We start from the raw sequence: 13,008 nt of genomic DNA on the forward strand, positions 1-13,008 counted from the left end.
ATACCCTACACATCAGTGGGGTTTGGTTCCCCAAGAAAAGTACACATGAAACGCTCAAATGAACCCTTAGCCCTTTGGTGTCTGCTAGGAAGAGCCCCTGGCTGGGGTCATCTACGAGCAGCCCAGGCAGCGCTCACATAGACTTCACCACAGGGCCGGAGGTAGGGCAAAGTTGGCTCTGTGGCAGGATGGAATTCCAGTGCTGCGTGGCAGAACGCTGTCTGGAAACTCATCTGTCCAGGTGCTTATGAGACCCGCAGCCCCGGAGGCGGTGACGATCCCTGCTCTGCTAGGGCAGGGGGATGCCTCGTGAATCATCCTCTCCCTCAGCTGGCTGAGAAGCTGTGCCACTGATTAAAAGATTACAGAGCTTTCTAATCTTAGCTGTCAGGCAGCCCTGCCAGGAGCTGATGCAACATCTGAGAGCTCAGGAAGTAAGCGAGCACTGGCCCAGCACCTGCCAGCACTTGGAGGGTTTTGGGGGCAGCCAGGGCACCCAGGGTCCTGCAGGAACCTTCCTGCGGCAGCTCAGCATCCCTCAGAGCAGCGGGGGTGCCCAGCCCAGATCCCTGCCTGGCTTCTCACCCAATTGCTCAGGCCCAGGCTATTAGAGAGAGCGATACTAAAGGGCGAGCTGGCATCTCTCCCCTCCCTGGAATGCAGATGCAGCACACGCTTCTCACCTCCTCTGCCCTTCAATCAGTAGCTACAGAACCCAGAACAGACTAGCCCTGCCAAACCGCTGCGGACACATCTGCTCCTTATGATGCTCTTTTGATGCCTAACTCAGGACGTGATGGGAGCGCTCGGAAAGCCAACAATTCCCACCATCAGTTAAAGCTGACCGTCCTTTCTCCACAGTTACCTTCTTGGATCTGGGCATGCGTGCATAGTACAGAGCGGCTATTAATTAGACTGCCGGCAAATCAGGAGCCCAGCCGGACTTAGGGGGCAATCACCTGTTGACAAGCAGCTACAGGGATGAGATTGTAACCGCGAAACGTCTGAGATGGGCTGTTAAGTGGAATGGAAGTTACACAAATGCCACCCAAAGGCAAGCTGCCTACCATCCTCTTAGCACAACAGAGAAGCAGGCGTGAAACCACAGAACACATAGAAACGAGTCCATGTGCTTAAAAGTACATTGGGGCTGGCTAGCTTTGAGACAGGAGCGTGTGCACCGCTCCTCGCGGGAAGCCACCAGCGTGCAAAGTCAGTGCAGAATCCTGCTGCAGAACTCCGGAGAGGCAGCAGATACAGCGTGACAAAAGCCTTTTGCAGCGGCAGCTTATTTCCACCTGGATGAGCGGGGGTTGGGTAATTGGATTTGCATTCTTCAAACACAGGCTAAATGCAGTTCACTCTGATCCTGATGGGAACCCCAGGACAACTCTCTGCCCTTCCCACTTGCCTGTGCTGCAGGACCTTACACAGGGAATTGGTGCTGCCTTTGTCTAGGTCCAGAGCACAGCTCAGACCTCCGGTCACACAGCTCCACAGAGGCTCACCTCCTTGTCAAGTCCTGGGAGACAGGGAGACTTTGCACCCGAGACTTGGCAGAGATGGCATTACATTCCCCACCACCTAGTTAAGAGGAGTCTGCAAGGGGGTTCTGCAGGGCCGGAAACCTTAGTCGTTTCCATCGTGGACCAACTCTGTGCCAGGACAGAGATGCTGGTGGGGCAAAGGTATCAAGTCAAACTATTCCTGGCCAAGATCTTCTCATGGGAGCATTGAGGGAGAGTCCTGCAAAAGGCAGCCTGCATGCTGCAAAAACCCTGTAGCTTGGCCATGACTGTTCCCAAGAACTGAGTGGGAGGCAGCCTCCCAGCAGGGATGTGTGGGCAACATGGGACGGTGAAGGGATACCACCTTGGAAACTGGTCCTGCAATAACTGTCAGACCTGCTTGGCCCAGGAGATCAGGTAATCGGCCCTACACAACGGGGGCAGCACAACCCCCTGAAGATTAAGTACTTTCTAGCTATAGCAACTTCCCCATCAGTGAGAGCCTGACAGCATTTCCCTGGTCCCTAGCACCCAGGGGAGGGCTTTGCATAGGTAATGACAGATACAGGGAAAACAAGGGGAAGTGATTAGTGTCATTTCCTCCCTCTAATGACAAACCCAACTCTCAGAGCTCAGCAATGCAACCCCACTCTGCATGGCAGGGCCCAGCCACCTCCTGGGCAAATGGGGAATAGTTCAAATGCTCAGCAACAGACAGAGGAGAAGCAAGTTTCCTGCAGCAGAGCGCAGTTTGGGACATCACTGCTTACCCAGTACTGCCAACCAATGCTGCTCATTTGCCCCGCCTCCATGCCAGAGCCTGCTCACACAGGCCATGCCAATCTGGCTCCAGAGCCCTCATCTGTTTTTACAGAATTTAACCTTTCCTTTTAACAAAGCCCAGGTGGTTGAGGAAATCCTTCCAGATGCACCCAACAGAATCTGCAGGGGTGAACTACAGGTCCAAGGGCCAGTTCAACCGGTTAACTCTGAACCCTGATAAGTACTGGACAGATACACAGTTGTCAACTCTCTTTTCAAAAGGGAAGTGCAGCTGCTCTGGGACCATGGACTAGGTGTGACATTCCAACTCTGTCCCCGGCTGGACATAGGATACAGCCACTTGGCAGGTACAAAGAAGAGGTGGCAAGGGCAGAGAATGAAAATAAGCACAGCCAAGATTCCCCCTCACGCCCCCCCCCCCCCCCCCCCCGACACACACGCACCCAACAGGATCACTAATAGCCTCTAACTGCCCCCAACCACCACTCACTGGCAGGACTACACGCAATACCGCCCCCACCTGACAGCTGTGTGACAGGGCAGACGGGCGCTACCAGAGCAGGGGAAGGCCTGGATGAGATTCAGCCCAAATCCATCTGAACTCTGTTTTAGAAGAAAGTTAAACTGCCAGAAAGGCAATTTAGATGTGGGGGTTTGGATCCTTCCCTGAGCTGGAGCCTTCTACCCCAGGAGGACAGCAAAATGCAAACACTGCCTGTCCCACAAGGCAGCCAGCCAGCTGGGGGGAGGAGGGGCGCTGAGTGGAGAGACCTGGTTGGTAGCCAAACCACTGAGAATTTCCTGCAAGCTGCAGTTACGATTTGATGAGTGAATCAGGAGATTGGCCTGAGGCGCAGCTGTTCCCACCCTAAGTCTCCTTTAGTCCATCTTCTGCTGCTTAGCTGAAGCTCGAGCATCATCTCCAGAGCCGATCCCGGGGACACGGACCAGCAGAGGAACTGCCATTTCCGCTGGAATGTGCGTGTGGCGCAAGGCCAGGTATCTTCTCCATGGAAAGAGTTCAACACGCAGATTAGCCAAACATCCTGTGGACACCCAGCCAGCCAGCCCCTCCCAAAAGGCACCAGGAGAGGACACGGTCTTCAACCAGACGCTAAACACGCAGGCGTTACACGTAACCTGGCTGCAAGCAGAGACACAGCTGAACTAGATGGATCACAACCCCGCTTCTCCAGATGCATCTCTGCTGTGACTGCGAACAGATGCTGCAGATCCCACTGCTGCTCATCTGCACAGATGGCCCGTGGCCATGGACCTTGCTGCTCCCCTCAACTTCCCACCCCATGCGTGTCAGGCGCTGGGTCACTCAGCTCCACAGGCCTCCCTGTGGGTGTACAGCACCTGGCACAACGGAGCCCTAACTGTGTTCGGGACCCTGGGTGCAAGTTAATACAGCCAAAGGAGGAGCCTTGCACTTGTATATCACCTTTGACTCAATCCACTTGGGTCACGTGCACTAGTTAAGGCTCCCAACTCCCGCTTTGTGGCAGATAAGGAATAGCCACACCCACCTATGAAACAGCTACTTCTGGGGTGGAACACAGGCTCCTCACTGAACGCTTTGGAACAAGAAGTCTACACTGCCAGATCCTCCTGAAACTGCCGGGGGGGCGGGGGGGACTTATGTGAAATAATGACCCCTTTATAGCCCCTTCCAGCTGAAGAGCTCAGCTCTCCAAAACCGGGCTGGTTAACCCTCACATCACCCTGCAGGCGTAGGAGGGTAAGAATTGGCCCAGAGAAGTGACGTAACTGTGCCAGGTCAGAGGAGTCGGAGCTGCAGGCAGCGTTAGAATGCAGGTCTCCGGACTCCTAGCTCTATCCTCTTCCCAGGCAGGATCAGCACCCCTTGAGGGGAAGTTACCTGGCCAGAACGAACCAGCGGCAGGGTTACCACCTCGAATGTCGGGAAGTACAGTCAGGCCACCAGCTCCACAGCTCACTCAAGGCAGCATCAGCCTCTCTTGTAGAAAGCCCCATTGCTGCTGCCACAAGGTCAGCTGCAAAGGCATTCACACTGCTGGGGGACCCAGCGCAGACCCGACTCCCACCTGTTCATCACAGTGATAAGCAGAACAGCTCCCCCAACCTGCCCGAAGGAACAAACCCATGCCATTGGATCTCTCGCATCTAAGGAGGCCTACAAGGGAAGAGAAACATCTGTGCCCTTTCCTGACATACAGCCAAAGTCTGGTGTGTTTTTCCTGGTTGGTTTTGCATCAGGAATGCAGGTGTCTCATATCTGCCTTTGTTTGCTGGAGGATTCAAAACAAATAGATCTAGCAGGACTTTGACATCACAAGGGCTTCAAGTGGAGGGGGAGGGATTCAAACCCTGTTTGTCTTTGTAAGCACCCATTTAACTCCAGCTCCTATGGGCACCTGGGAGAAGAGAGTCTCAAAGACTCAGACACTCCTACCCCCATAACTAGGGCCTGGGACACTCCTGCAGTTCTCTGGCCTCCCAAGAGCCCTCCAGGAAAACAGACACACGAGGCTCCACATTCCTGACATCCAGATAGAAGCCAAGCAGAAAAAGCACCTTTTTAAAAAGTCTTCCAGACTCCTTTACACATTGCAAAGCAGCCAAAAAGGGATCATTTCTCACCTTGCATGTCCCGCCAGCCTGTGTCAACACTCCTCCCTGCCCCCCAAAATGCCAGGCAGATAGGCCCAGAGCAGCCTGCCACACGCCAAGGCCTCTGTCTCCCTAGGCTCCAGCTCACCTGTTCTCCAGGTCCGGCATGCTCAAGTTCCTGGCGGCGAAGCACATTTTCAGAGGGATCACCTTCCTGTCTTTGGTGCCATTGTAGTGCTTCGGGGAGCCGGAGTCCTCGCTGCCACTCAGGCTTGGTGACTGGGGAGCTGCCCCGTCCCACGGGAGGTCTGACACCAGCGACGGCTTCTTAATGTAGGGAGTCACTTCCCGCATGAACTTCACTAAGAACAGAGGTGGGAGAGGAGAGTGTTAGCACCTGGGCTGCCTCAGGAGGGGTACGCAAAACACTGCATGCACCTGCCCAGAAAGGTAAAGCAGCACCTGCTGATCTGTGCAGCCCAGGGCAGCGTGCCGACTCCCCCACCAGCAGGGAGCAGTGGTCTGCACTCACTGTGAGGACAGTGCCTGCCAGTGGGGGGGGAGGGGGAAACACACACTAAACAGGCCTCAGAGCATGGTCTCCTGCAAGGACCAGAAGTCGGCTGCTAGGGATCTAGCTTAGACTTAGAAGAGTTAGTTGCTCCCACCTTCCAGAGAGGACAGGTGAGTGAACCTGCCCAGCTAGTCCCTCATACGGATGTGTGCAAGCTTTTGCCCCTCTCCTCTGCAGGTCGGAGGGGGGGCACTTGCCTGAACTGTCCTAGGAGGATGTAGTTTCACACCCCCATTTGTCGACAAGCTCTCAGCTGTCTGGCAACAGGATGGGAAATGGTAAACACATTTATACACTATTTCCACAGGGGGAGGGTTCCTCAGGACTGTGGGTGACAGGAAGCTGGTCTCTAGGCACGCTGTGAGGACAGGAAAGGACTTGCTTGTCTTATATGGAATCAGACTGCTGCTGCCTCTGCAAATACAGTCCTAGTGCTCTGCTCTCCCCACTCATGGCCTCAGGGGGAGCGGGGTGGGTCTCAGGGCTATGTCAGCAATGGTCTCTGGATAGTGAAGCCAGAGGGTTACCAGACACAGAAGGTGTTTTATGGACACTTCCAACTCCTCCTTCCCTTGGTCATTCTGCCTGCACACGTTTGCCAGAGATGAGGGATGGCCCACTGGTTCAGTTCCCTGCTCTGCCACAGACTCCCTGTGAGACCATGGGCACGTCACAGCCTCAGCTCCCCAGCGGTACAGTGGGGATAACTGCCCTGCCCCACAGGGTGCATGAGGAGAGAGACAGGAAAGACTGAGATACTCAGATACTACGGTGATGGGGACCGTGTCAGTACCCTAGACACAGATCAGGACACTTCCAGAATAGATCCTCCAGCAGGCACATGCTACAGCCTGGATGCTTAGTGACATCACCATCAGCTACAGCACTGATCAACGAGGTGGTACTGCCATTACCTGACCTCGCCAGCTTGAATACTAGTTCAGAGTGAAGCTAGCCACCAGCCAGCTCCTAGACAAGCGATCCAGGAACACACACACACGGGCTCTGAGATGTGGGTTCTAACCCTGACTTGCTGTGACCCCTCAGGTAAGTCACTTACCCTCTGAGCTCCAGTCTTCCATATGTAAAATGGAAGCAGTTCCCTAAGTGCTACAGTGCAAAGAATTACAGCCTGACTGAGACAGGCTAGAACTTGGGAGTTTGCTAGAGGAGTGAGGGTTGGGATCACTGGCTCTCCATACCATCCAGATGGGAGCTTCCCGAGTGGCACCCAAAGGAGGAACTCTTCATGGCTCACAGAGTGGGAGAGGCTCCTAAACACTTGTGCATGAGTGGAGAAGCTCCCATCTGGCTGCCGCAGGGTTCCCCAAGCTCTGTAAGAGGAGCTGTGCACTCACGAACCCCACACATGCCTAAAGGAAGAAACTTTAGCTGCTTTAAGGTGTAAAGCTTCCCCTGAAGGCACCTATTCTAATCTATGAAAGTTCTAACACTTAACGCCACCTGCACCAGTCCTCATCCAGACCAATAGATTAGCGTGTCATACACTTACAGCTTGTATAGGGAGAGTGCACTGCTCACATGAGGTGCTCCTGGCAGCCCCCCCACAATCTTCCCAGATGCCACCCTCACATCTCCCTCTATTGTAGGGACTTATGCATTCTCCCACTGCCAGGAGTTATGCACTCCCCATTCTCCCACCCCCAAACCAGAATCCCCCCATTCTGTACCCTGTGGTTGTTATCTGTCTGGGTGTCCAAAAGTTAGTTTCTCTTGGGAGGACAAGAAGGGCTCTCCTTACGCTTGAAGGCCATGATCCAGTTGTTTGATCCATAGACAATTGCAGAGGTGCTTGAAGCTAAACAAAGGCCAGGGGCTCCATATACTCCCCATTTCCCCCCTTTCAGCTTTCTGATTTTCCCTGCAATCAATAGGGTTCTGGCCACGGCTGGCTGGAACATTCCCTGCAATTTTGGAATTGATTGGCTGAAGGGTTCAAAAGTTACCACCCCGCAGACCGACAGAGCCAGAGTGAATGGCCTCACAAGCCCAGCCAACCAGAACAAGTTTGAGTTTCCCCTCAGAGTTCCGAGTAGGAAACTTCTCAAGAAATTAATCAGCTCGGTTTTGGACCCCTCATGTCACCCAACCCTCTTTTCCAATTTGCCTCACAGGATTCCCAGGAGAACTAGGCTGGTGGCGGAACCCATCCGAAGTTTCACAGGTGGATAGGTTTATTTTGGGTAAAATTTGACAGAGGGATCAAAAACCTGCTTTATAACTGGAAGCTGCCTCGGCCTTTAATTCTCAGCCTCTCATCTCAGCACACAACAGTACAAGCTACATATTGATTGGGGGGAGGGATAGCTCAGTGGCACCTTTGAGCATTGGCCTGCTAAACCCAGGGTTGTGAATTCAATCCTTGAGGGGGCCACTTAGGGATCTGGGGCAAAATCAGTACTAGGCCCTGCTAGTGAAGGCAGGGGGCTGGACTCGATGACCTTTCAAGGTCCCTTCCAGTTCTAGGAGATGAGATCTCAATTAATTTAAATTTTATTTAAATTTAATTTATATTAAACATCCTCCAGACATCAGGATTTGGCTGGGAAGAAGGAGAAACAGCAGCAGCGTCAAAGAGGATCTTTCTTCCCCAGGTGATCAGGAGTGGAGCAGTCATGCACAGTGCTCCTTTTGGGGAAGCTGGTTCTCTCCCTGAGCAGCTGACCCAAGCATGTAAGTGTATGGCCCTCCGTTCCCCTTTTGCTTTTAAGGGAAGAGCAGAGCCCATGGGCTTTAGCAGTCTCAGCCCTGAGTTTTCACTCACTGCCTGCACGACTGTGCCATCTCCTCAGGAATGAAAGGGGAAACAGGAGCTCAGAATATTATCCACCTGGAAAGGAAGGAAGTGCAGCAAACTGCAGCCCGATGCAGGACAGACACGGATGGCTGCAGCTGCCTGTCTCCCCCAAATGTAACGGGCCAGCTACCGGGGGGGCCGGGGATTCAGTTGAGGAATTCCAAGGTATTTAGAGTTGTCCTAGCAAAAGAACCAAAAAGGCACATTTCTGTAATAAACTGAGCCATCTGCTTGAAGTATAGCCCAACCACTGCCCCGGAGACCACAGCAGCATGGGAGAAAAATGTCCCTTTCAAATGGCCTCATGCAAGACGAGCCACTATTAAAAGGGAGCCTGAGGAGGGAAGGGTCAAACCAGGAAGCTCAGTCTAGATGGCCTCTTTTCTAGGTCTCGTTGTGAACCTGCCCTGGGACCCATGGGCGACTGAGAAACGTTGATCACTCCCAGGAACGGCAGCTCCCAGACAGCCTCAGTGACACATGTTTAAAGGAACAGCAGCAAGCTCCCAGGTGACCAGCAGGCAGGGTGCCCACCCCAGAACTGGGCTGCTCTGGGAATCTGGGAGAGAATGGTCTGTCTGCATGCCAGCTGCACAAAGAAATGGAAGCAGGCCTGTCAGCCCCCTGGAAAATGTGACCGGGGCTTTGCATAGGGAAGTGTTAAGAGCAAGCTGTTCCCTTCCCTTCCGATAACCAAGCCGTGGGGAGGGGGGAGCTGGGGCACGGGAAGTAGATAGCTGCAGAAAGTTTGGAGAAATATCTGAGCCTCTGGGTGTGCTTCCCAAAGCAAATGCAGGCTCTGCAGCTGTGGGGCTGCCAACGACTACACTAGCATTCGCCTTTTACTGCGTAGGGTAGTCTCTGAAATTGGGTTCAAAATAGGATACAGCAGTTTAGATTTTTAAAACCACAGGAAATTCATGGTTCAGGCCAATTTGGTCCCCGACCCACTCTGCTGAGGAGGAGAACAGAGTCCAGACAGCTGAGTTATAGTTCAGAAAAATTGGAGTGACCTGGGAAACGCAGCTCTTTGGTCTTCAATTGCTTTGTTTATTTCAGGGATGAGTGGGTCAGAGGCTGGAAGGGGTACTGAATTCTGGGGTTTATTGGAATTTTTAATCATTTAATTGTTTCTGTCTCAGCAGCTTCCTGGACTCAGAGAAGCTGCATGAAGCCACATTTAGTGCACACACCAATTCCTGATACACAACATTCCGGGAAGTTACTGCATACATCAGCTGTCTGCTTATTTGTGACGAGGGCTCCAGCTTCGGTGACACAGGGACGGCTGCCGAGACACTCTCCAGAATGGGAGGACTTTTTAGTCACTACTTTTTGTGCTTCTAAATAGACTTTTGTACATCACCGCTCCAGGTGCTGTTCCGGTAAGGACCAAACCCTCTGGCCACCTTCCAACACAGAATTTCTGTGGCATAGAGATTTAGAATGGGACTAGCCTCATGAACGGCTCAGGGCTTGCCTATGTAGGGTGGCCAGGTGCCTGGTTTTCAACTGGAAAGTCCAGTCAAAAAGGGGACCTGACAGTGCCCAGTCAGATCTATTGACCGAACACCCAAAGTCCAGTTACTGCGGGATGGGGAGGTGCTGGGTCATCCTGACCCAGGCAGGGAAGTGGGAGGGGAAAAGCAGCAAGCGATGGGGGAGGGGGAGCTGAAGGAGGAAGAAGAGTGGACTTGGGGGGGGGGAAGAGATGGAGCCCCAGGGAAAGATGTGGGGCAGGGAAGGTTTCAGTACTCTGATGGAGTGTCCAGTTTTTAAATATTACCAAGTTAGCAAACCTATGTCTATGTCAACACTTAGTTTGTGGCAAGCCAGGGTATAAATGTACCCATGCTACCCTGCCACACACTAAAAGTTCCCAGTGCGCTTTGATGTGCCTGCTTTGAAACAGGGTCAAAGTGCACTAGGGAACTTTGAGTGCATTGCAGCAGGGCCCAGAGGGCCAGTTAGTGCTTGGCAGGCTAGCACAAGTTTGCTTTACACCCCAGCCTTCCGCAAACTAAGTGTCCATATAGACGTACCCACAGTCTAAGAGGGGTAGCAGATTGTACTGGGCTACATAGACTAATGCAAGGATTGCTCTGGATTTAGCCATCATACAAGGCAGACTGTTCCATAAAACACAGTGCACTATATAATCAGCTACTCCGCAGGCACAACTGAGACTGTCCCCTCTAATGCCTCCCCTCCAGATCAGCTAACTCACGGGAAAGAGCAGCACAGACCCACCTTCCCCTCAACTTCAGCACTGCGTTTCCCTGTGACTAGGCTCTATGAAGCGGGAAGGCTCTCTCTGCCCTGGCCTTCTCTGCACTAAGCCACCATCCTGGCTGGGCTGAGCGCTAATCATCTAGACATGATGGTTATTTATTACAGCCACAAAGCTTTCGTCAGCTGGTTCCCAGAAACCACTAATTTCCTTCTACAACACAATTAGCACTCCATCAATCCTGCCTTCATGCTCTTCGATCCTTCAGGAGCGGGTCAGCAATTCCCAACTAGCATCCAAACCAAACTCTGTACATGCAGCTTCTAGAAGACACCCCAAACTGGCCTGCATGGGAGTGGGCCTTGGGGCACAATTCCAGTCCCTTCCCAAGCTGACTGTACCCATTTGCATTGCCCTGCTCCTGTTCTCTGGCCATCCCTCCCTTCTCAGCATCAGACTTCAGGCTCAAGCCTGAACAAACCAGTTTCAGGCAGGAGGAGTCTAAACCTGCTCCTTGAGGATGGCCAGCTAACTCCCCCCCCATGCTGGCTACAAAGAGCTAAGCCTTGCGCTTCAGGCTGGGATGTGGTCTAATTAAACAGAGGAGCTGACCAAGAGAAGCCCCTGGCACCTGCCCAGAGCACACCAAGATGTAGAATTTGGCTGGATGATCAAAGACTCAACAAAAAACCTTCAAAATCTCAACAGCTTCATTAAGCAGGAAACCTGAACCAAATCCCCACAGGTGTGGGAACCTGTGCCACACGGGCTCAGATAGCTCTGCCAAACCAGCGCATGACTGCAGGGGACATGCTTTGCATGGGATGAGTCGATTATCCTTTATCCCTGGTCAGAAAGAGGAACTTGCCAAAGCTATTAAAAAGCGGAACAGTGTGCAGTATTGTCAGGGAAAAACAGAACGTCCAGTTACCACACCGATTAGGGAATTCTTCCACATTGCTAACAGTCGCCTAGCCAGTCCAGCTCTTCTCTACAATGCATTCTGCACCGTGTTCTAGGAGTGGAAGGTTCTTTCCCTTGCACGTGCTCCCTCTAGAAGAATATTCACGACTGCCCTAGATTAATCTCATTACAGATTACAAGACAAGGAGGAGGGCGAGCTGGCTCCAGTGGTGCCGAGAAGAATGGTTAGAACGTGCTCCCTACAAAGACTCAGATGTGTGGAGTGGGACTTCATTCTTGGGCAATTTGAAACTTCAAAACAGCCTGCGGCAGAATCTCCATAGCAGGCAAAGCCCCCTTGCTCCCTCCGCTCCCAGTCAGACAACTGCACTCAGAGCAAGAGGCTATGGCTGGTTGATTGACCTCTGCTCTTTTAGCCCTACTGGAGTGAAATAACAGAATTGTTCAAAGAGGGAAGGGGAGCAACCAGTCCCTCCTGGTTCAGACTATTACCACTACTAAGGGCAGTGAAGAATTTTCAGACCCGGAGAAACTCCTCTGCATTCAAAACAAGGGCTCTTCATATTAAGTTCAAATGCACAATACCTCCACCTATGAGTCGTGTCCTTAGAAGGGTGGAGGGACCAGACAGCTCATCCCCAGTTCCTGGCAGCACAAGGAACGGAACTGAAGCAGGAAAGAGAATATAAACTAGCACAATGAACGTGACCAAGGGGTCAGCTGCCACCCCATCCTGGATCTCATCTGCAGCCATGCCTGCGGAAGGACGACGCTATCCATGTTTCCAAAGCTTTTGACGCTTCACCACCAGCTTAGGATCTGCTGTTCACAGCTGCCGGGATTCTGTCATCTTGGGGGATTTTCTAGCCAAGTTGGCACAGTTCCAAAGGCTTCTCCGGTGTCAGCAGTCGGAGGGAGAAAGGGGAGCCATTTGTACATTTCCCCCTAGCTAGATCACCTGCCCCCAGAAGACACAACTAAGGAGTACAGCTGAGAAGGAGCGCTTTCGCAGTAGGCTAACAGACTCACCACTAGCCTTGCCTACACTAAGGACATTTTGGAAAGATTCCTCAGTATCACTGTCAGTCCAGAAGAACCAGCACTAGCAAATCGGTTAGACTTGCTCCCAGCAGGCATGGATGACACAGGGTTGAAAAATGTACCAGCAGCAGGTGGGCTGTCTACATTAGGGCTGCCAATGTCGGTAACTCCAGGGAAGGGAGAAGCAGTGCACGGGAAAAAAAATTTCACAAGTTTCCTCTAGTACAGACAAGGCCGGTCCCCTGCCAAACACGTAAGGGGAAAAGCCCTATGAACAAGGGTGGATTAAAATAGATTTTTTTTTTTAAATGGGTGCATTTAAATTGGATTTTTCTTTGTAAAATAAACCTATTTAAAATTAAATATTACATTTGAAATGATGACAACCTAAGTTAAGGCCTCAACTTACTATCATCTTTTAAAATAATTTAAATTAAAAAAAAATCAAGCAGTACATTTGCTATTGAAGTTTTAAAGGAAGTCAAGCCACTGAACAAGGGGAAGTTACTGGCTAAGCACCTGGGACCAGGGA

The 13,008-nt window shown here is 52.1% G+C and overlaps 1 protein-coding gene across 1 annotated transcript in view; it reads right to left on the reverse strand.

Annotated features, from left to right (window-relative positions):
• SNTB2 (syntrophin beta 2) overlaps window positions 1-13,008 on the reverse strand; it is a 52,532-nt gene that overhangs the window by 21,861 nt on the left and 17,663 nt on the right. Inside the window, exon 2 of the mRNA XM_054048925.1 lies at window positions 5,038-5,251. Coding sequence (XP_053904900.1) covers window positions 5,038-5,251 — 214 coding nt within the window. The remainder of the gene's footprint in view (window positions 1-5,037; window positions 5,252-13,008) is intronic.

This window comes from Malaclemys terrapin, chromosome 14 (assembly GCF_027887155.1).
Source record: "Malaclemys terrapin pileata isolate rMalTer1 chromosome 14, rMalTer1.hap1, whole genome shotgun sequence".
NCBI classification, from domain to species: domain Eukaryota; kingdom Metazoa; phylum Chordata; order Testudines; family Emydidae; genus Malaclemys; species Malaclemys terrapin.